The sequence below is a fragment of the Poromitra crassiceps genome, assembly GCF_964638095.1.
Source record: "Poromitra crassiceps genome assembly, chromosome: 14".
Lineage (NCBI taxonomy): Eukaryota > Metazoa > Chordata > Actinopteri > Beryciformes > Melamphaidae > Poromitra > Poromitra crassiceps.
This window is the reverse complement of record NC_139633.1, coordinates 43,077,104-43,101,601: the sequence shown is the minus strand read 5'-3', so window position 1 is coordinate 43,101,601 and position 24,498 is coordinate 43,077,104. Positions and strand designations below refer to the sequence as shown.

General features: G+C 45.0%; 1 protein-coding gene across 3 annotated transcripts in view; it reads right to left on the bottom strand.

Moving 5' to 3' along the window:
* Window positions 1–24,498, bottom strand: part of cul9 (cullin 9) — a 162,890-nt gene that overhangs the window by 96,052 nt on the left and 42,340 nt on the right. For all 3 annotated transcript variants that reach the window (XM_083650545.1, XM_083650546.1, XM_083650547.1), the window contains exons 11-17: window positions 21,157–21,343; window positions 16,274–16,486; window positions 12,800–12,992; window positions 10,880–11,081; window positions 9,741–9,931; window positions 7,023–7,219; window positions 1,367–1,515 (exon numbers count right to left, since the gene is read on the bottom strand). In XM_083650545.1, the coding sequence (XP_083506671.1) occupies window positions 1,367–1,515; window positions 7,023–7,219; window positions 9,741–9,931; window positions 10,880–11,081; window positions 12,800–12,992; window positions 16,274–16,486; window positions 21,157–21,343 (1,332 nt within the window). The remainder of the gene's footprint in view (window positions 1–1,366; window positions 1,516–7,022; window positions 7,220–9,740; window positions 9,932–10,879; window positions 11,082–12,799; window positions 12,993–16,273; window positions 16,487–21,156; window positions 21,344–24,498) is intronic.

The window sequence follows — 24,498 nt, the reverse complement described above, 5'->3', positions numbered from 1 at the left end:
AAAAAGGCTATCGCAGTAGTCTAACCTACTGTAGATGAAGGCGTGAATTAGTTTTTCTAGATCCTGTCTGGACATGTAGCCCCTAATTCTTGCTATATTTTTAAGATGATAAAAAGCTGATTTTCTGATTGACTTAATGTGGGAGTTAAAGTTGAGATCGGAATCAATAATAACGCCAAGATTTTTGACTTGATCCTTAGGCTTCAGGGATCGAGACTCAAGGCATGCAGTGATTTTAAGCCTTTGTTCTTTGGGACCAAAGACGATCACCTCAGTTTTGTCTTTGTTTAGCTGTAGGAAATTCTGGCACATCCAGTTATTTATTTGATCAATGCACTGGCACAATGATTCTATGGGAGCATAGTCAGCTGAGGAAAGAGTTATATACAACTGAGTGTCATCTCCGTAGTTATGATAGGCTACTTTGTTTTTTTGCATAATTAGGCCTAGAGGGAGCATATAAAGGTTGAAGAGAACGGGCCCCATAATGGATCCTTGAGGCACCCCACAAGTCATCCTAGTTAGGTCAGATGTGTAATTGCCAATGGAGACGAAGTACTTCCTGTCTTGAAGATAGGACCTGAACCACTGGAGGACCGTACCCGAAAGCCCAACCCAGTTTTCCAGTCTGTCCAATAAAATTGAGTGGTCAACAGTGTCAAATGCAGCGCTAAGATCCAGTAGCACTAGAATCGAATTTTTGCCTGAGTCTGTGTTCATTCTAATGTCATTTATGACTTTAGTAAGCGCGGTTTCTGTGCTGTGATGGGGGCGAAAACCTGATTGGAGTTTATCTAGGAGATCATTTGAGGTTAGGAATCTATTGAGTTGTAGGTAAACAACCTTTTCAATTACTTTGGCTATAAAGGGGAGATTAGATATTGGTCTGTAGTTACTGATTACCGATGCATCAAGGCTACGCTTTTTTAGTAGGGGTTTAATAACTGCAGTTTTCAGGGACTCAGGAAAAGTGCCGGTCAAAAGGGAGCTATTAACTATTTGCAATAGGTCCGACGACAGACAGTTATAAACGCTTTTAAAAAAGCTTGTTGGAAGGGTATCGAGACAGCACGGTCATCCCACCTATCCATGTGGGATGGCCGAGCCTACATAAAGCAGCCATATGACACGTCACAGCAACATCACGTGACGTCTCTGATGAAGATTGCAGGAAGCTGCAGTCGAAACGGTCAGGTATTGACAAAAAATGCAACTAGTCTTTTCAGATGAACAACTTTATAAGTTAACGTTAGTTAGACGAAATGAACTTGTTTGGTCTGTCCACTCTGTTTGACTGACAGGCAGTGCTGTAGTGCTGCTGTAGTCAAGTCACTATATCTCGAGAAAGGCTAACAGGTGAGAGTACCTGGCTGCGCTCCTCCTGTAGCTGCGAGGCGTCGTCACACAGCAGCTGCTCCAGCGTCATGATCACTTCCTTGGTGGCCGTCAGCTCCTTCAGACTCACCACCAGCATCTTCAGCTCCGTGTCCTTAAAGTTCACGTCCTCCACAGACTCTGAGGGACACAGCATGGCAATTGTTACATGGTAGGTAGGGCTGGCTGGGGTGACTCGTCGACGTCATCGATGACGAAAATACATCGATTTGCATAAAGTGTGTCAAAGCGTCACAAAGAAGTCAAGATAGGTCAGTTCGAAAATGACTTTAAAATAAACTTTTTCAATGGCTTCTTTTGAAGTCTGATCTATCTTGACTTCTTTGTGAACGTTCATGATCTCACATATATCCATTCATTATATATATATATATATATATATTAGGGGTGTCACGGTACATGTATTCGTCCCGTGAATTTACGGTACGACCCTCACGGTACCTCGTTTCACGGTACATGAAACGACACGACGAATACGTCAAATCCAGAAGCACCTAAACGCTGTTTGAACGGCATTGAATTGAATTAAACGCCACAGAAGAAGACACACCAAAACAACACAAAGACCATAGAAATCCGCGTTCACAGAATGGGACGTTTTGTGGCGATAAGCTGTTTTGCAAATTCTGTCAACATCAAGCCAACGAGGTAAGCTTGCCAATGTAACGTTACGTAGCCGCGACAAAGTCCTTTATAGTTGCGCGTTGCGGCTAAACGTTACATAACACTGACAAAGCTGTTAACTTGTAAACAAGCAACATACATCGCGTGGGATGAGTGATGCGGTCAAGCAGACATCTGCGGATGCAGACAGGCAAGCTGCGGTGAGGAAGAGGCGATGACTCCTTGTCATGTTCCAATAATCCATTAGATGACCGAACGTAATCATATTATGCTAAACAAAACTCACATCCAATAACGTTAAGGCGCTGACAGGGTTCTTTCCCGTACTTACTGGGAAAGTGAAACCCACCCCGTTGTCTGTCAGACAGTGGGGGTATGTAATGTAATGTAATGTAATGTAGAAGTTTTTCTTCTTCTGCCGTTTTATTCTTCTTCTGAACATGTAGGTATTTTGACGTTGACTAAAGAAACACTGCCGCCTAGGGGCCGCTTTTAGATAGGATTCCAAATTAGTGCTTACATCAAACGCAAATGCTACATAAAACAAATACAACAGGGGGAGGGGTTGGTGGGAGTATTAGGCTACTCCACACATGCGCTCTGTTTACAAACTTGTGTACAATAAAGATTTAAAGTGGGGGGAAATGCCTTTGCCCTGTCAAACAGCTGGAATACAGACATCTGAGAGGGAGGCGCACCCCACACTTTGAAAATCACTGCTCTAGAGTAAAACCTTTTTGTGTGGATTGCCTAGATCTTATTAAAGAGTGGACATTTATTCATTCCCACATATTAGACACTATTTCTGATGGTAAAAATAGCGTAAAAAGCAGAATTCAGACATATTCAAAGGGAAAAAAACAGAATTTGGGATTTGTTGCTTTTTTTCCCCGTTTTCGTACCGTGCCGTATTCGTACCGAACCGTGACCCCAAAACCGAGGTACGTACCGAACCGTGACTTTTGTGTACCGTGACACCCCTAATATATATATATAATATATATAATATATATATATACATATATATCCATTCATTTCAGGCATTCATTTAGTTTGTGACGGTGAAAATCCACACTCAGCAAAACTGGACCCATCACTCTCACCATCGATGACTCAACCATCACCACCTGTCCTCCACTCTCTCCACTGGCTCCCCGTCAAAGAACGCATCAACTTCAAATTACTCCTCACCTTTAAAGCCCTCCACAGCCTGGCGCCCCCTTTCTGACTGACCTCCTCCTCCCCCATCGCCCAACCCAAACCCTCTGTTCATCTTCCACTGCTACCCTCACCATCCCACCATCCAAACTCAAAAGCTTTGGGGGCCGAGCATTCTCCAGAGCAGCACCCCGACTTTAGAACTCCCTCCCCCAGACTGTCAAGAGACTCACCCTCACTCTGTACATGGGTCACACCATGTGTACCTTAACTCATTGAGTGCCATGGACGTCTTTCGACGTCCAATTAAATAGTGACGTAGAGTGCCACGGACGTCTTTCGACGTCCAATGCATTTTTTGACGGTGGGACGTCGATCAAAGCCTTCCGCATCTCCTGTACAACTATTATAGCTATTGGAGGTCTATAACCTATTTTACAGAACCCTTAGGTGGCGACAGTGCTCTCCAGGTTAACAGAAAGGCAGAGAAAAACAGAGAATAAGTCGTTGGGGAAACGGAAATCGCATCGCATCCGTATGCATCGATATGCATGAAGCGTTTTAACGTTAGATGTGCCTGCAGCAGCAGCAGCCAATCTGCTCCCACAATTGAGCTCCTCCATGTCCGCTGCAACAGCCTATTCGCATGATCAGCCGTGGAGTTGTTTTTATTCTCAACTGGAAGCATAGGAGCCGGTGACAAACACACGCGGAAGCTGTAAAAAAGCTGGATGTCGCGACGCGCACCCTTCACAGTGCAGAGCAAACTCAGCAGAGAGCCACCTCCCATAAGGAGGAGTGTGCAGTTGAGAGGGGGGGGGGGGGGGGGGGGCACGCAGAGCAGCACACACACAACACCCAGACAGACCCAGGCAGCAGGACAGGGTTGGCAAACGCAAGCCAGAGTCAGTGATGTGTTTGAAATGTTTAATTTCACAAAAGGGCCATTATCTCAGCATTGGCTGGCACTCAATGAGTTAATAGAGTACATGGGTCACACCATGCGTACCTTAATACAGTACATGGGTCACACCATGCGTACCTTAATACAGTACATGGGTCACACCATGCGTACCTCAATACAGTACATGGTCACACCATGCATACCTTAATACAGTACATGGGTCACACCATGCGTACCTTAATACAGTACATGTGTCACACCATGTGTACCTTAATACAGTACATGGTCACATCATGCGTACCTTAATACAGTACATGGGTCACATCATGCGTACCTTAATACAGTACATGTGTCACACCATGCGTACCTTAATACAGTACATGTGTCACACCATGCGTACCTTAATACAGTACATGGGTCACACCATGCATACCTTAATACAGTACATGGGTCACATCATGCGTACCTCAATACAGTACATGGGTCACATCATGCGTACCTTAATACAGTACATGGTCACACCATGTGTACCTTAATACAGTACATGGTCACACCATGTGTACCTTAATACAGTACATGGGTCACACCATGCGTACCTTAATACAGTACATGGGTCACATCATGTGTACCTCAATACAGTACATGGGTCACACCATGCGTACCTTAATACAGTACATGGGTCACATCATGTGTACCTTAATACAGTACATGGGTCACACCATGCGTACCTTAGTTGAATATGAACCCAAACATGGCATCTAATATTGTATTTAATGTTATTTATTGAGAACCCTTCTAAAAAACGAAAATTAAAAAGAATTGCATGTGCATATTTATATATAATAAAAACTGGATTATTGTTGTCATGATTCCCACTCCCGTTGACTTTTCCCCCTGTCCTGTCCCAACCACGTGATGAAGAGTGGAATGACTCCCATTTGTAGAGCTGCCGAAAATAATCGATTCAGAGATGCATCGCGATGCTTAATAGGACGATTCTGAATCGATTAACAAATATCAAAAATCGATTATTAAAAAAAAAAAAAAAAAAAAATTATAATCAAATAAAATAGAATGTAAGTACATGCAGTTGTTTATTTTAATTATGGATCATAATTCAATGCAATTCCAAATGCACTTTTATTTTAAAAGTAGCCACACAGTGAGAAAAAAGAAAGTGAGAAAAAATAAATCATGTATTGCGGAAAAAGTGATGCATCGATTTAAGATGCATCGCGATGCATCGAGATGCATCGGAGATGCATCGTATAATCGAATCGAAACGAATCCTAGGCTTGTATAATCGAATCGTATCGAATCGTGAGATCAGTGAAGATGCACAGCTCTACCCATTTGAACCCGAAACGGCCGCGCGAAAGACCGAGCCTCCGTCGTACGCGTGCTAACAGGTGAGCCACCAGGATTATTTATAATATAGCCACGTTGATGCACTGTCATGCAAAAAAATAGAAAAGGGGATTGGGAGGCGGGTCATAGCGTCGCTGTCGATGATTTGATTTGACAGTTCTGGGCACTGGCATTGGCCAATCTTGGTGTGTTCCACCCCCAAATCGATTGTGTTCTGGCGCAAAGCGAGTGGGTTCCAGGACGAACAGGCTCTCTGAGGCGCGCGCCACTTACGTTATCTTTAGAGCAGCGCAGTAAATACAATATTCCTGGAATGCAAGTTTAACAAACCAGTTACATGTCCTCTGCATTCTACATCAAACAAAGACATTAGTGTGTGTTTTATTTTGTATGTTACAGTACGTACTTATTGGCCAAGTTATGTTGTCGTATTTTGTTATGAAGTCTACCAGGGTACAAGGGAGTATAGGTAGCCATCTTGCCTGCAGAGTTTTCAAATCAAGTAGAATACCATTTTGCCAGAAATCTGGGGGGTTTAGTCCTGCTTTAATGATTTAGTGCGAGGTTAGCTGTACCTCTGCTCCCACATTGTGTTAATGGTTTCTCACGTTAGCATGAGGTTAGCTGTACCGTTGGTCTCCAGCTTGTGTTAATGGTTTCTCACGTTAGCATGAGGTTAGCTGTACCGTTGGTCTCCAGCTTGTGTTAATGGTTTCTCACGTTAGCGTGAGGTTAGCTGTACCGTTGGTCTCCAGCTTGTGTTAATGGTTTCTCACGTTAGTGGGAGGTTAGCTGTACCTTTGGTCTCCAGCTTGTGTTAATGGTTTCTCACGTTAGCATGAGGTTAGCTGTCCCTTTGGTCTCCAGCTTGTGTTAATGGTTTCTCACGTTAGTGGGAGGTTAGCTGTACCTTTGGTCTCCAGCTTGTGTTAATGGTTTCTCACGTTAGTGGGAGGTTAGCTGTACCTTTGGTCTCCAGCTTGTGTTAATGGTTTCTCACGTTAGCGTGAGGTTAGCTGTACCTTTGGTCTCCAGCTTGTGTTAATGGTTTCTCCGTTAGTGTGAGGTTAGCTGTACCTTTGGTCTCCAGCTTGTGTTAATGGTTTCTCACGTTAGTGGGAGGTTAGCTGTACCTTTGGTCTCCAGTTTGTGTTAATGGTTTCTCACGTTAGCGTGAGGTTAGCTGTACCTTTGGTCTCCAGCTTGTGTTAATGGTTTCTCACGTTAGCATGAGGTTAGCTGTACCTTTGGTCTCCAGCTTGTGTTAATGGTTTCTCACGTTAGTGGGAGGTTAGCTGTACCTTTGGTCTCCAGTTTGTGTTAATGGTTTCTCACGTTAGCGTGAGGTTAGCTGTACCTTTGGTCTCCAGCTTGTGTTAATGGTTTCTCACGTTAGTGGGAGGTTAGCTGTACCTTTGGTCTCCAGTTTGTGTTAATGGTTTCTCACGTTAGCGTGAGGTTAGCTGTCCCTTTGGTCTCCAGCTTGTGTTAATGGTTTCTCACGTTAGCGTGAGGTTAGCTGTACCTTTGGTCTCCAGCTTGTGTTAATGGTTTAATGTGAGGTTAGCTGTACCTTTGGTCTCCAGCTTGTGGACCATGGAGATGTGGTTGAGGGCGATGATGGCCAGCATGGTCTCGGCACGGGGCGCGGTCAAACACTTCTTCAGCACGGCGGTGACATCACATGCCACCAGCTGCTCTGCCAGGCTCTTATGGCTGGAGATCAGCATGATGATGACCAGCAGCCCGTTATGAACTGACAGCATACAGCTGGAGGAGAGAACAGATACCTTCACATTCAAACAACCAGCAATCAAATGTCCAAACGTGAGCAAGTCAATTATAGTCCGTTTCAAAGTGGCTGGACTTAGCAGGCTGACTACAACTGCTCTTTTGTAAGCATTTAAAGGGTAACTCAACCCTAAAGCTTGCAACCAATGCATCTGGCTTTTGAGTAGTGTTGATGAAGGATTCTGGGCAAAATCTCTACATTTGAGAGTAAACTGTTCACTCTACACAGTGTATATTTTCCATGCAGCGAGAGAGCCCTCTAGGGCAGTGATACTCAACTTGCGGCCCGCTGTGTGGCCCGCAATGGAATTACAAAAAAAAAACGGTGCACCTGAACGCAACATGCAAGATACCCGCTGAATAAGTGTCCAAGTTGGCTGATTTGGGTTCCGATGGCAACACCAAGAACCCCCTTCCCACCCGGAGTCAGTCTAAGCCCATCTCCCCACCCGGAGTCAGTCTAAGCCCCAGTAGTTAATTTTAATTTCACCTCAGACAAGACAAGACAAGACACTGCTTTCAAGTCTGAAATGTACCTAGATTTGCTAGAATGATTAACAACATTTCAGCGTTTCGCCAACTATGGCGCTGCTAGATGTCATTAGGTTGACTAGTAGAGTACAGTCCAGTGAAGTACAGGCTAGTTACTCTAAGTGTTGGTAGTAAGGCTTTTGGATTCTACCAGGCTCGCATCATATGCTGTTGTGTTTCTGACTTGGATTGTGGTCGTTTTGATTCATCAAAACATTCAAAATCCCTATACTGTCCTGTGTACAGTCAACCTAGTGACGTCATCATACTGTCCTGTGTACAGTCAACCTAGTGACGTCATCATACTGTACTGTGTACAGTCAACCTAGTGACGTCATCATACTGTCCTGTGTACAGTCAACCTAGTGACGTCATCATACTGTCCTGTGTACAGTCAACCTAGTGACGTCATCATACTGTACTGTGTAGTCAACCTAGTGACGCCATCATACTGTACTGTGTACAGTCAACCTAGTGACGTCATCATACTGTCCTGTGTACAGTCAACCTAGTGACGCCATCATACTGTCCTGTGTACAGTCAACCTAGTGACGCCATCATACTGTACTGTGTACAGTCAACCTAGTGACGTCATCATACTGTCCTGTGTACAGTCAACCTAGTGACGTCATCATACTGTCCTGTGTACAGTCAACCTAGTGACGCCATCATACTGTCCTGTGTACAGTCAACCTAGTGACGTCATCATACTGTCCTGTGTACAGTCAACCTAGTGACGTCATCATACTGTCCTGTGTACAGTCAACCTAGTGACGTCATCATACTGTACTGTGTACAGTCAACCTAGTGACGCCATCATACTGTACTGTGTACAGTCAACCTAGTGACGTCATCATACTGTACTGTGTACAGTCAACCTAGTGACGTCATCATACTGTCCTGTGTACAGTCAACCTAGTGACGTCATCATACTGTCCTGTGTACAGTCAACCTAGTGACGTCATCATACTGTCCTGTGTACAGTCAACCTAGTGACGTCATCATACTGTCCTGTGTACAGTCAACCTAGTGACGTCATCATACTGTACTGTGTACAGTCAACCTAGTGACGTCATCATACTGTACTGTGTACAGTCAACCTAGTGACGCCATCATACTGTACTGTGTACAGTCAACCTAGTGATGTCATCATACTGTCCTGTGTACAGTCAACCTAGTGATGTCATCATACTGTCCTGTGTACAGTCAACCTAGTGATGTCATCATACTGTCCTGTGTACAGTCAACCTAGTGATGTCATCATACTGTCCTGTGTACAGTCAACCTAGTGACCTAGTTGGCGAAAAGCTGAAATGTTGCTCATCGTTCTACTGTAGCAAATATAGGTGAATTGCAGACTTGAAAGCAGTGTCCTGTTTTGTCTGAAGTGAAATGCAAATGAATTAGTTATATGAGGGTCTCATGTCCTCTAAAGCTATTAAAAAGGAATAATATGCAACTTTTAGGGATCTTCAAACGGAAACAAACGTTAATGTTTTTCTTCTTTTTTACATCTTAAAGTATATTTTAGGTCTGGCAGAGCTCTTGATATAAGGAATATCAGTTTGTAAAAGTTAAGAATGAGTTTTAGATGTAGATGAATGCCTTAAACCAGCGATCCGGAACCAGAAGTCCGGACTCCGGTCCGCATCCGGACCCAGACGCCGTCCTATCCGGACCAAGCCCTATAACCTACAAATCATTGAATAGTTACATTTTCACGGAGCGTTTCTATTTTAACCGGCACATGCTCTTCTAGCCTTTATGGTACTGGTTTATCTGACAGGAAGGTCACAGACCAATGCATGCGCTGTAAATCATCACACGTGATGCTACTCAGCCAATCAACAAGCGAATCGATTGTGCCTGTTGCTTACCTAGGCTGTGCTGCTGCTGCTACACTCATGGTAAATCAGTCTGCATACGAGTGTCTGTTAAACAAAGTGTAAAAGATGAAGGCAGCTGTTACCCTTTGGTCTTGAGCATGAGCTCGATGGCAGCGGGGATGGCTCCCAGCAGGCCTTTCGAGCCCTCGGGCGTGGCCGAGCCGATGCTGGCGAAGATCTCCAGCATCATCTGAGTGCCGGACTCAGAGAGAGGGAGAGAGCTGCCCACGCTGCGGAGGTCATGCTTACTGGCTCCCGTGATCACCTTCAGAGTCTGATGGGGTCAAAGGTCAACACACGCTCAAACACGAACTAAATACACTCAGGGGTCCCACACATTTTCATGGATAACTTTTCAAAACTTTGCCATTACTTTTCAAGGATCCATAATAGAATTAGAGTTCTCAACGGGCCTGAAAATTCAAACCCGGTCCGATCCGACCCTAGTAAATTGAAGCCCGAGCCCGACCCAACCAATTAGCATAAATTGTCAGGCCGTTGGGCTGAAACGGAGAACTCTAAGCTGTGAGTGTGCGTGCATGTGTGTAAGCATAAGCATGGAAAAGAGAAAGAGAATAAAGCGAGAGTACCAATCTGGCCTACTGCAAATACATTAAAAAAATATGTTATTTTTTTGCTCAGCCTGAGCCAGCCCGTCTATTAGCATAAATTGTCAGCCCGAAGAGACCTCTAAATAGAATGTCCATGGAATGTGAGGCGGTGAGTGTGAGAAATACCAGGAATTATTACTACTGGACAAATAGGACAGACCTCTTTAGATTTTAGTGCTTTACAGTCACTGCATCACATTACATGGAAACAATTTGGGGGGGGGGGGGGGGGTGTCATGAATTTGTCATAAAAATATTAATATAAAATACAATACAAAGGAGCACTAAAATCCAATAAAATTAGGTGTGTCTGATGATAATAACAATAATAACAATAATAATAATAATAATAATAAACAAAAAATAATAATAATAGTAATAGCAACAACACTGATTTGGAGACAAAATAATTTCATTGCACACAACAAAATTCCATGACATTTCCAGAACTTTCTAAGATTTGACCAATTCCATGATTCAGGCCTGGAACATGTGATTTTGAAATTCCATGAAATTTCCAGGTTTTCCATGACCGTGGAAAACCCTGTACACTTCAATCCAGATCTATCGTGCAAGGCTTGAAAATCCAAGTGGGCTTGACCCATACTCACCGCCAGCGCCACCTGCTGGACCTGAGTGGAGGAGGGGAACTCCTGCATGCAGGACAGGATGGCTTTGACTCCGCCCTCGGTGGCGAAGGAAACCCTCCACTCGTATCGGAGCATGAGCAGGCGGGTGAGTCTGAGAGCGCTGATCACCACCTCTTTAGACTGAGCACCCAGCAGCTCCACCAGCAGCTTCAGAACCTTGTCCCTAAAGAAGGAAGACAACACCTCTTTAGACTGAGCACCCAGCAGCTCCACCAGCAGCTTCAGAACCTTGTCCCTAAAGAAGGAAGACAACTGAATTTATTGGTTCCTTTTCAGTGACTATTTTCAAAAATTGCGATGCAGGTTTTATATTATTTTTTTGTGTGGTAAAATTATGGGAACTGGCAAAAACTGCAAGTTGAGGGGGGAAATATTTTTTTCCCCACCTAATTATGGCTGGGTATTGGCAAGGACCTCATGATACGATACGTATCACGATACATGGGTCACGATACGATTGTATCACGATACATTGCGATACAATACATATTGCAATATATTGCAATACTCTACATAATTTACTGAAAATTAAATTCGCTGTGTACCACCCAGGTAGTGTAATAATATGTACATCACTTGATATTGATAACTTAGTGGGCAAATTGAGTCAAAACTACTGTGTTGAGTGTGTTACTGAATGTACTGAAATAAAAAAAAGTATTTTTATTGTGTCACTGAACATACGGCTGTGCAAAAAAATCGATATGGCGATATATAACAATATTTTTCTGAAATATCGATACAGTATTGCGGGGAAAAAATATCGCAATATATTGCCCTATCACACCTAATGGCAACTTTTCTCAAACATTTCGATGGAATTTGCTAAATTGTATGTGATTTTTTTGCAGTAAAATTGAGGCAACTGGCAAAAAAAGTTGAAGAACCCGTTTTGCCATTTTTGCAGAGAAATCTCGGGAATTTTGAAAAATTGCAAGCCCCTGCAAATACTGTGGAGATTGGTTGAATTTGCATTAATTATTGTGCAATTTCCTGGAGGGAATTGCTTTTATTGGTTCACACTGAGAAAGTAGTCTCTCAAGCCAGACTATCTCTTCTACAATCTGCGAATGGCCCATAGACAGTCATTTGCAGATTAAAATTTGGCCAGAGGCAGATCGGAAGGAAGTTCAATGCTATTCGACCAATCATGACACATGTCAACATAACAGAGGCAGGTGATTGGGGAAATTAGCGGATATCACGCTTATTTAAGGCAGGATATCCTGCCTTCTCGAGGCAGGTGATTGGATATCCTGCCTTGTGCACATCCGTTTCGACCAACTTTCCCCTCCATGACGTATAGATGACGTAGTTGTCGGGAGCATTTAATTGCTGGAGTTTTTAGAATAGAATGCTAGTGACTGACGTCGCAACGAAGGGAAGAGATGAGTTGCCAGAAAAAGTAGGAGGGTAGGCATCTTGGTCTACAGATGACCGACTTTTCACTACATTACATCAATTAGCCAATGCTTTATCCGAAGCGACAATAGTACATTTTGTCAACAATAGTGCAATCAACTCTGCATCAGTTTTCATCAGCTAAGACCTTTAAAAAGTAGCATTTGTTAATATGTATTAATAGTGAAGGATGAACCAAGGGAAAATCTATAGTTAATGTTATAGGTTTATTAATGTATCTCTACTAGTATAATTAGAGAGCCGGGCGCACATCATGCCAGTTGAGCCACACACACAGCGTTACGTTTATGCATTTATTTTGTTGCAATTTAATGTTCTTGAAATTAATAAAATATTGCTCAGTCTGTTGTCATATCGTCAAGAATATCATTATCACAGAAATCCCCTGAAATATTGTGATATTATTTGAAGGCCATATGGCCCAGTCCTAGTTGCAGGTGTGTACAGTTATGTGCTGACCGTATGTGAGTATATGAGTCGGTCTTCTGTGTGAGGCGCTGCTCTCCCTCCTCCTCCAGTAGCTTGGTGATGAACAGGACACCGGCCAGCTGCTGGGTCCAGTCAGAGCCACAGCCCTTCTTCAAGATGTCCGCCACCTCGCCGAGCTTCTCCAACACCAGCTTCTTGCCCTGCACCCGCGGGCTGTTAAACACTGCAGGGAGGCAGGGAGGGAAATTCACACATCTACATCTTACGATCCCACACAGTCTCGCAGTAGCAATGTTACAGTCGACCCTCTCTCAAGTAAATGTCATGGTATTAATTGTTCAAATGCTTTTCTCTAAGGCTGTCATTGGGGAAGTGACGTGGTTAGCTTAAAGGGGGAGTGACATCATGCCAAAGTGTTTTCTAAGTCTCACAGAAACAGGGTTCATGCTCTGGTCACGTGACGCTGTGGAGAAGAGGACATAGTGCATTTTCCGCGCTCCGGTCGTTGTGGTTTTCTTTTGTATTCGGATGTTACTGTGTGTCCTGTCTGCGTTCCCCACGAACACTGATAGCGCGTGCATCGGCACGGGACTCTATCAACGCAACCGGCTTGAGCTGGCCATGAGAAGCCAGAGCGGCTGGGCCCTTGCACACCGGCGAGCCAGGTGAACTAACTACTTCCCACTCTCCTCATAGAGTCATATCCATTATTTTCTGTTCTCATGACATGGTCAAATACGAGCTATAGAGCATATCACTGGACCGACCTGTAACATTTGGGGACTTCGCCGGGATGAATCCGTAGCTAACACAGGGTTTGCTAACATCAGCGGTTAATAATTAGCTTTCGGCTACTGCGGCGAGTATTAAAGTAGCATGTATCGGTGTGTGCTGTGTGCACACATGTCGATAGGCTGTGGTGACTCGTGAGTCCTGCTGTATGTCTGATGGTTGTTTATGGTTTATGGCGTTTCTAAAGTTGGCTGTGAGCTCTGTCTGTTTGTAGCACTGGGTACGGATGCAGGCATGCGGCCTGGTTCAGTCAGTCCAGTACTACTAAACGTTAAGTTACGTTACAATGTCTTATATTTCACGTCTTTAAAAAAAAAAAAGGTTATTAACCAGTTAACACGTTCACTGCCAATGACGAGTTGAGTCGTCAAAAAAAATCCAACGGTTGACTGCCAATGACGAGTTGAGTCGTAAAAAAAAAAAAAAAAAAAATTGACGGTGGGACGTGGATCAACGCCCCCCACGTCTCCTATAAAAATATTGGAGCCACCGAACGTGTACAACCCATTCCACCGACCCACTAGGTGGTGACAGTGCTCTCCAGACTAGAAAAAGCAGAGCCAAAACTGCAGGGGAACGCGCGAGGAAACCATTCTCTCATACTGTAAAATGGATTGGCGAAAACGCTTTCGCTTTCGCGCATTATCGCGCTGGGAGCTGGCGGTGGGGGATTGCAAATTTGCATACTAGATTATGGGTGAAACACACTTTGAAACACCAGCAGAAAGCGCAGAATCGCACACAGCTTCATTCCAGCTGAGCTCAACCGAAAACCCAGAAACGAACGAGCCTCATTCTCATACTGTAGGCGAAAACGCTTTCACGCTGGTGCACACGGGCGCACAACGGTGGGGGGTTCCAAAAATAGACTGGGTGGAAAACACACTTTGAAACATGCAGCATAAAGCCTAGAATCGCACAAAGCTTCATCAAAGCTCTCAAACCCAAGAAACGAGTGAGCCCCATCCACACTCGCCGACGAGGGGGCCGCCAGGGAGGGAGGCTGCTCACTGCTCAGACAGGCAGTAGAAACTCGCTTGTGACAAACACTGCTGAAAGCCACCAGACACGCCCATGGAGGGAGGAGTTTGAAGGAGAGGGCGTTCAGAACTATATTGTTTAGATGTCTGATCTCTCACTGATGCCAAAAATAAATGGTTAAAGTGACTGTTCTGCCTGTTTGATTGAATTTCACAAAACTGCGATTATCTCAGCTTTCAGTCTCAGACGCTGAAACCATGCTGTACTCAACGGCTAATATCTACATAACTACTAACTCTACAAACTAACTATTTTAGACAGAGAAAGCACACATTCTATTAGTACTTTTGTGAACTTTGTGTTCACAAAGTCCAAGCAGAAAATAATCCTCGGCTCTTGTAAAATGAGCCAGAATCCTCAAAAAAACCCTCTGGCAGAAGCTACCTACAGTAAAAAAAAACGGCTGGCAGTGAATGTGTTAAGGGTGTCTGTTAATCGAAAGTGAAATTAACCGAAAACTGACATCCCTAATTTAGACTTTAACTTTCCATTTGCAGGCCACTGCAGGAAAATGATTGTATATTTTGCAGCTTTCCCTGCCACATTGGAAACTTTCAAAAACTCTCTCTATGCTAGCTTTTAGCTTGTCCATCTCAACCACTGACTGTATGTAGCGCTTAGCTTTGTTTATTTTTCACAGGCAGCTGGAGGACTTCCGGACAGAATTTTTCAAAATAAAAGCATATGCTGTTGTGATGTGGTGTATGCCGTGTAAAATAGGGATAAAATAGGGAGGCAGGTCTCCTGTCCTTGCACCGTGCGGACGTTTTTGTCGTGGCCGCCATTTTGATGACCAATTTGATGCCCTCTATACAGCTCAACAGTCACATGACACCTCGGTTCCGGATGAGTATTTCGCCATTCCTATTCTGCAATGAGATTTTTATTATTAGCCATAATGTCGTAATCACGCAAAGTAGACTTAACACAGGCGAGCTAGTTGTGAAACAATGGTTTATGTAGAAGCCACAAATCTGTATATCATCCTTGTTTTTGTTCTTTTTAACATTGTTTATTTGATGTCATGGAGAAGTACTACACTACCCTCAAGCCTAAAGTGTAATGTCGACGACTTTGATTGGTGGAGCTCGCTGTATGATCATCTGTAATTGGTGGAGCTCGCTGGGCAAGGTTGGCTAACCACTGCACTAATGAAATATCTCTGGCTAGGCTACCACGAACATAGGCTACAGTTTGCTGCTACAAAGGGCTCAAGACGAGCACTGAGTGACTGAAGGTATGTTACGTTAACCATCAATGCCGGGACCCGTTTTGAAATCCATTGCCAGGTTCATTCACATTAAAGCAAGGAAATGCGGCTATATAATATAACGTTAGCCATTGAGCTAATAGCTTAATGGCGGCCATTCTAGACCACTGTCACTCAATCACCCGCTCATCCAATTTTGGCTGCAATGGACTATTGTACCCAGGGGGCCTTTTCCCTTTGTTTTTATTTTTGCTCTGAATCAAATGCTTCATGGTCATGATTCTGTCGGCTGCCTGGCTGGATTGGTTCCAGGCTTAAAACTTAAAAAAATTAAGAAACGTGATGGAGAAAAGGAATGGGCAAAAAGAGCAATGTCACAATGTCATGTGACTATTTTCAGCGCAATTGGAGACAGATTGGTACACTACTGTCACACATTCTAGTCAGCTTTCCACACCCACCTTTCATCTTGTCCTCCAGGTCATCAGGGTACTTGCTGTGGTCCTCTGTGGGCAGCTCGCTCTCCGTGTCGGGGCTGCCACAGCCCGAGTCCATGGGCGGCTCCTTCTTGGCCTTCTTGGAGACGGAGCCCATGGCCGAGGAAGAGGAGGCTGAAGACGAAGAGGAGGTGCCTGGTCCTCCTCCCAGGCCCGAGGAGCCCAGGGAGCCTTCAGCTGGGGGACAGACCGCACAGGATCACGTCAAGGCAAGTTGTTTTGTATCGCACATTTCATACACCGAGGCAATTTAAGTCCTTTACATAAAATGGATAAAAAGACAAAAAAGATAAAAAGATAAAAAGCGTTACAAGGTCAAATATAAGATCCAGAAGGTCACAGTGAAAAATTATTTGCATATTATCATTATTAATTATTATTATTATCTACTTTGTGAGTGAATTCATATGCATACTTTCCACCATCACCACTACTGTCTAATGTCTATCCTCTCCCCCCCACACTTCTCTTCTCGGACGATACTACCAATGCAGATCACTTAGACTATTTTTTTCTTTTTTCACCTAGCTAACTATCTTGTTTCCCTCAATTCATGAAAATTTTAAGACTACATGTTTTTAACTCAATTTTCCTTATTTACCATTTCAACTTTCTTTTTCTTTTGTGGCAATTTCATTTCTGTATTTGTAACCCTGTAAAATGTTTAGCCCAGCATATATTGCATCTCAGCCTGATTGGGGTCCATAGTTGTGCCCCTAAGCTGCATCGGCCCTCACAAGGGTCCTCCTCTCTGAGGCAATCCTGGGGATATAAATCTGCAGGTGGAAAGGTTTTCTTGCGCGCCCTGGGGTTGGGGGGGATTCGGTGCGTCTCGGTCCGGCCTCCACTTTCTGTATGGGTGTGGGAGTGGGAGCCAGGGCGGTGCTTCAATGGTTGAGGGATGCCGGTAGGTCAGAATAGTTTAGGTTACGGCACGTTCACACCATACCTTGAAGGAACGCTCAACCTACGCTAGGGGTGTCACGGTACACAAAAGTCATGGTTCGGTACGTACCTCGGTTTCGGGGTCACAGTTCGGTACGAATACGGTACAACGGAGGGAAAAAAGCAACAAATCCCAAATTCCGTTTTTTTCCCTTCAAATTTTTCTGAGTTCTGTGTTTTGCTTTTTACGCTCATTTTACCATCAGAAATAGTGTCTAATAAGTGGGAATGAATACATTTCCACTATTTAATAAGATCTAAGGCAATCCACACAAAAAGGTTTTACTCTAGAGCAGTGATTTTCAAAGTGTGGGGTGCGCCTCCCTCTCAGATGTCTGTATTCCAGCTGTTTGACAGGGCAAAGGCATTTCCCCCCACTTTAAATCTTTATTGTACACAAGTGTGTAAACAGAGTGCATGTGGAGTAGCCTAATACTCCCACCCACCCCTCTCAGACAGCGGGGTGGCTTTCACTTTCCCAAGTAAGTAGGCTAACATTATTGGATGTGAGTTTTGTTTACCATAATGATTACGTTCGGTCATCATAATGGATTATTGGAACATGACAAGGACTCATCCCCTCTTCCTCACCGCGCATCTTGTTTGTCATCTCACGCGATGTAAGTTGCTTGTTTACAAGTTAACACCGTTGTCAGGGGTGGTGCAGTGGTAAGCGCTGTTGCATCACAGCTCGAAGGTCCTGGGTTTGATTCCCACCTGGGACGCTGTGAACGCTGAAGGAATGCGTGCCCATCCGCATGTCCTCGAGTGCCCACAGCCCGGGTGCAGTCGTCAAAAGGGCCTTTCTGTGTGGAGTTTGCATGTTCTCCCCGTGCCTCCCGGGGGTTTCCTTCATATAGGAACCCCCTTCACCAAAACATGCAATATCCTGGTTGCTAATGTGGTTCCTCCTCTGGTCGTTAAGGGCGCCTGTTCGGAGGGAGGGGAACTGGTTGGAATAGCGTGATCCTCCCACGTGCTACAGTATGTCCTACCGGTGAAGCTTCCCCTGTCAGGTGAAAAGAAGCGGCTGGCTAACTGCCCATGTCTCGGAGGAAGCATGGAGCCAGTTTCGGCTCTCCCCAGATCGGCAGAGGGTGGAGTAGCAACCAGGATAAATAAATTGAATTAGCACTAATGGGGGTTAAAAATGGGATAAAAAAAACACCGTTGTCAGTGTTATGTAAAGTTTAGCAACTATAAAGGACTAAAGGAGAGTTCTTTATAGTTGCGCGTCGTGGCTACGTAATGTTACATTAGCAAGCTTACCTCATTGGCTTGATGTTGACAGAATTAGCAAAACAGTTTATCGCCTGAGTCATAAAAGTCATTAGGATACTACTCTGCACTTGATTTTTTGACAACGGTTAAGGGGGGGCAGCTGGACGCTTCAATATTGTTGTGGTTTAGTGAAGCAGCATGGAAGCTACGGCTTGTAAACACGCTGGAGCGACCCCCGGCAATGCTTCCTCTCCACAAAACGTTCCATTCAGTGAACGCGGATTTCTATGGCCCTTGTGTTGTTTTGGTGTGTCTTCTTCTGTGCCGTTTATGGCGTTCAAACAGTGTTTAGGTGCTTTACCACCACCTTCTGGATTCGACGTTATTCGTCGTGTCACAAAGTTTTTGGATGCCTATACACACAAACAAGGCTAGGTCGGAACCTAGCATATGGCCAGCGCGATAAAGCGTTCATGAGCATCGGCACTCAAATCGGCACGCAAATTGGACTGGACAAAGCCAGATATAGGGCCCGCTTGTGCTGGCCAAAAATCTCCATAACTACTGTATCTCTGAACCATCTCCTTAACTCATTGGCTGCCAGCCATTTCTGGAAAACGGACGCTCCCAGTGCCAGCCCTTTCAGAGCGTTTTCAGTGATTTCTCAAGACCCACAGAATATTGTGTGATATTACTATGTAAACACCGAACACGCCCAAAAACGATGAGACTCTCTTGTATCATCAGAAAAAAAGTTTATTTGTATCATTTTCCATTCTTTAGTTATCAGCAGTATTAGATAGGTTGGTTTCACCAGAAACAGATGTTTCAAACTAGAACTGGAGATAATTAGCCTTTTGTGAAATGAAGCATTTCAAGCACATCACTGACTCTGAAGCTAATATTTTCTGATGTAGTGACACCTCAAATATCTGAACAGTAATTTCCTTCAATAAAACAGCAAAAACAAAGGAATTTTGATGGCAAAATAATATTTTTTAGCTGCAACCAGCAGCGCTGGCCCCTGCGTGCGCAAACCCTACACCTTCTTGCTGGTCTTGATTTACTGCTGGTGGGCATCAAGTATTCCAGCTTGTGTTTGCCAATCTGTCCATCGAGCCTGCTGTCTGGGTCGGTGTTGTATGGTGCCCTGCGTGCCCCACCCCCCTCAACTGCAAACTCCTCCTCCTCCGTGGGAGTGTCTCTGGTGGCTCTCTGCTGCACGTTTGCTCTGAACTTTCTGCTGCACGTTTCAAAGTGCGCTGCACCCAGAGTCTATTTTCAGAGCGCTCTGCCGTTTTTGTGTGCCGGCTCCCAGCGCTCCCAGCTGAGAATAATTTAACTTTTCAGAAAGACGCTGGTGTCGGGTGCTCCTTTTCTGGCAACTAATCATATGGAGAAACTATCGCAACAGAGACAGAAAGGCTCAATTGTGGGAGCAGATTGGCTGCTGTTCACAGCTAACGTTACAGCATGCATCGGTTTCCGTTTCTCCACGGCTTCTTCTACTCTTTTTTCTCATCTTTCTCTAATCCGGAGAGCACTGTCGCCACCTAATGGGTCCGTAAAATAGCTTATACACCTTCAAAATCCCCCATATTTTTACAGGAGGTGCATCAGGCTTTGATCCACGTCCCACCGTCAAAAAACGCAATTGACGTCTTTAGACGTCAATGGCAGCCTACGTTACTATTTGAATTGACGTCTTTAGACGTCAATGGCAGCCAATGAGTTAATCAAATAATTACTAAAACTAGAATGACCACACCGCGGATATGCCTCCGCCAACAAGTGAGCAGTCGACATCCATGTCTGTCCATACTTTGACGTTTGAGCCAAATATTAAGAAATTCCATCAAGGCGTTACTGAGAGATATCACATTAACGTCACAGTGACCTTGAACCTTTGACGACCTAAATCGATGTTCATCCTTGAGTCCAAGTTGACGTTTGAGGCAAATTTGATTAAATTTCCTCAAGGCGTTCCTGAGATATCGCATTAACGAGCAGTTTTGAGGTCACAGTGACCTTGAACTTTGACCACCAAAATCAAATCAGTTCATCCTTGAGTCCAAGTGGACGTTTGAGGCAAATTCGAAGAAATTCCAGCAAGGCATTAGTGAGATATCGCTTTAATGAGCTTGCAAATGGTGTTCGTGAGGTCACAGTGACCGTAACCTTTCTTTTTTGACCCCCAAAATCTAATCAGTTCATCCTTGAGGCCAAGTTGACGTTTGAGCCAAAATTGGAAGAAATTCTGTCAAGGCGTTCCTGTGATATCTATATCAAACTTGGAAATGGGGTTTGTGAGGTCACAGTGACCTTGAACTTTGACTTTTAACCACCAAAATGTAATCAGTTTATCCTTGAGTCCAAATGGACTTTTGAGACAAATTTGGTGAAATTCCGTCAAGGCGTTCCTGAGATATCGCGTTAACGAGCATGAAAGAGCGGCCGTGAGGTCACAGTGACCTTGAAGTGAACGTGGAGCATGTCAGCGGCAGGCTGCTGCAGCTGCCTGCTGAGTTGCTGTGCGTACGTCACACGTTATGCAGTGTAACCGTGTGACGTCATTACATCAACAAGTCATAATAGTCACAATATCAAGATATGAATTTTTGACGATATGAATACAAAATGTAACGATATATAGATAACGATAGGATATGGCACACCCCTACCGAGCAGCTCATCGTCATCCAGGCCTCCTCCTCCTCTCCTCAGGTAGTGTTTGGTGAAGGTGTGGGAGCACAGCAGGTCACTCAGACACCACGACGGCAGCGTACGCTTCAGCAAGTGAAGCACCTTCTTAGCCACCTCGCCTGGGATGCACAGCCCCAGCAGAGACGCATCGTCCAGGGAGGAGTCCTGGGTAGGGGGGGGGGGGAGCAGAGGGGGAGAGCAGAGAAGATGGAGGAGAGGGGAGTGAGGAGAGGAGCGGAGGAGATGGGGAGGAGAGGAGAGGGCGAGAGATGGAGAGGAGAGGAGATGTAGAGGAGAGGAGGGGGGAGGAGAGGAGAGGAGAGGGGGAGGAGATGGAGAGGAGAGGAGAGGGGGAGGAGATGGAGAGGGGAGAGGGGGAGGAGATGGAGAGGAGAGGGGGAGGAAATGGAGAGGAGAGGGGGAGGAGATGGAGAGGAGAGGAGGGGAGAGGAGATGAGAGGAGGGGAGAGGAGAGGAGAGGGGGAGGAGATGGAGAGGAGAGGAGGAGATGGGGAGGAGATGTAGATGAGAGGAGATGTAGAGGAGAGGAGGGGAGAGGAGAGGAGAGGGGGAGGAGATGGAGAGGAGAGGAGATGGGGAGGAGAGGAGAGGGGGAGGAGATGGAGAGGGGAGAGGGGGAGGAGATGGAGAGGGGAGAGGGGGAGGAGAGGAGAGGGGGAGGAAATGGAGAGGAGAGGAGAGGGGGAGGAGATGGAGAGGAGAGGAGGGGAGAGGAGATGAGAGGAGGGGAGAGGAGAGGGGAGGAGATGGAGAGGAGAGGAGGGGAGAGGAGAGGGGGAGGAGATGGAGAGGAGAGGAGGGGAGTGGAGAGGGGGAGAGATGGAGAGGAGAGGAGAGGGGGAGGAGATGGAGAGGAGAGGAGAGGAGATGGAGAGGAGAGGAAAGGGGGAGGAGATGAGGGGAGAGGAGAGGGGGAGGAGATGGAGAGGAGAGGGGGAGGAGATGGAGAGGAGAGGAGAGGGGGAGGAGATGGAGAGGAGAGGAGAGGGGGAGGAGATGGAGAGGAGATGGAGAGAAGAGGAGAGGAGGGGAGAGGAAGAGGAGATGGAGAGGAGAGGAGGGGAGAGGGGAGATGGAGAGGAGGAGAGGAGAGGGGGAGGAGATGGAGAGGAGAGGAGGGGAGAGGGGGAGGAGATGGAGAGGAGAGGAGGGGAGAGGAGAGGAGAGGGGGAGGAGATGGAGAGGAGAGGGGTAAAGAGGAAGAGGAGAGGTGAGAGAAGAGGCGAGGGAGGTATGAAAGAAAAGAGACATCACACAATAGGAAAACCTGCTTCTACAGTGGTAGGCAGTTTCAATCCCGTCTGTTGGAGAAAAATATAAGTTCCATTGCCATTTCCTAATCAATAAGCTATATTTGCATACACATAATTATTCTTCCCTTTGCTCTGACGCATGACATTTCACACATATAGAATGGAGAGGACTTCTCCTCTTTGCTGAGACCTTGGGCAGTGCATCGTGTCCAATAACAATTGATAAGTCTCTCAGTCAGACAGGCAGCCCTGTAGGCTCCAAATCAAGTCATCACCCCTCCTCTCTGCCTTTTCTCCTCCTCCTCTTTTTACAGTATAAAGCGTATGTCAAATTGTGACATCGCGGCTGAATATTTGACTCTGTACATCGATACATGTGTACATTGAGATTCATGCCCTCTGTCAATATATGCATATTGCAGAGAATGTAAGCTATTAAATATACTTTTATGGTAAATCTTCCTGGACTCATTGGTTTCAATTTATTTGGTATTAGATAAGCTGTGATATACATTTACATATACATTTAAGCGGATGTATAGAATTCTATTCTCTATCACCGTCTCTTACCACACCGTGGCATTATTTTTACATTACATTACAATAGGTATCAAGATTCAAGATTTTTATTGTCACTCCGTAGTACAAGTATCACGTGTGAAATTCTTGTGCTGTAGGCTCCGTTACAACATAGTGCAAATAACAGTATAACAGTGCAAAAACAGGGCATATAGATGCAGTAAAACAAGAGAAACAACAAGCAATAACAGTAAACTTTTAGTTTTCTTTTCTAGCATAGACACCTTAAAAACATGATTAGACATTCTGTTTGCACAGGTGCAATAACATAGGCATAATTATCATATGTAATGGTAGCAGCTGCTACATGATTGTCTATTTGTGTGTGTTAAGGAGTCTCATGGCCTGCGGGAAGAAACTGTCCCTCAGGCGATTTGTTCGTGCTTTTGGGACCCTGTATCTCCTCCCTGAGGGTAACAGGGAGAACAGGCTGTTGTGGGGGTGGTATGTGTCCTTGATGATCTTCAGGGACCTCCTGAGTAGGGGTCGACCAATTATCGGTTTGGCCGATTATTATGGCCGATATTCATCATTTTGCCGATTATCTGTATCGGCATTTTCATTGGCTGTTTGCCGATATAATAATTTAATAAAAAAATGCGCTAATTTGCGGCTGCTGCAACTGGAAGAAGCTTCTCCTACAGTAGTTCCCTCTGTGTGTGATCTGGAGCAATGTCCCGCCCACAGCGCTATCTGATTGGTTACACATCAAGCAATAGCCTATCAGAGGGCTCAGAGATGAAATCTTGACACCTCACCTCAGTGCTCTCTGTTCAGCGCAGCCTGAGGGACAGAGCGAGGCTGCCTGTAAGCGAGAGCAGCGGACTTGAGGTCTGTCTATGTGAGAGAGATGAAGCAGTTTAATTGAAAATGCGCGCATGCACTGTGTTGCAGTGAATAACGATAACAAGATAACAGAGATTATTTGTGTACTGATAGCATAATATATCTTTGAGTAACGTTGGTGCCTGCAGTGCTGTGCAACTCAAACTTATCACCACCGCTGTTGAAAAGGGCAATAGCCTAGTAACCTCACAAAGCATTGTATGGGGCACTAGTTTTTAATTCCATAGTAGGTGTCCACGGTGTAGCGTCGCTCTTTTTGAATCAAATGGCCATGGTTGTCAGTAGCGAAGCTGTTTTATTGATCCAGTCGCGCTGCGTGTCCCGAAAAATACATTGGCAGGCATGTCTGGGCAAGTTGTCTGCCTCTGTTTGGAACAAGGAACCGAATAAACTACGACGAGACATTTCGTCAGCAGACTCTCTGTTTGTTTGGAATGAAACAAGGAACCGAATAAACGAGGATTAGACATTTCGTCAGTGGACTCTCTGTTTGGAATGAAACAAGGAACCGAATAAACGAGGATGAGACATTACGTCAGCGGATGCACGGATGAACGTGTTTGTTTCAGTATTCTTCTTTGAGAGCCTGGGGGTGAGGTTATCAGGTGTAAGCGGAGGGAA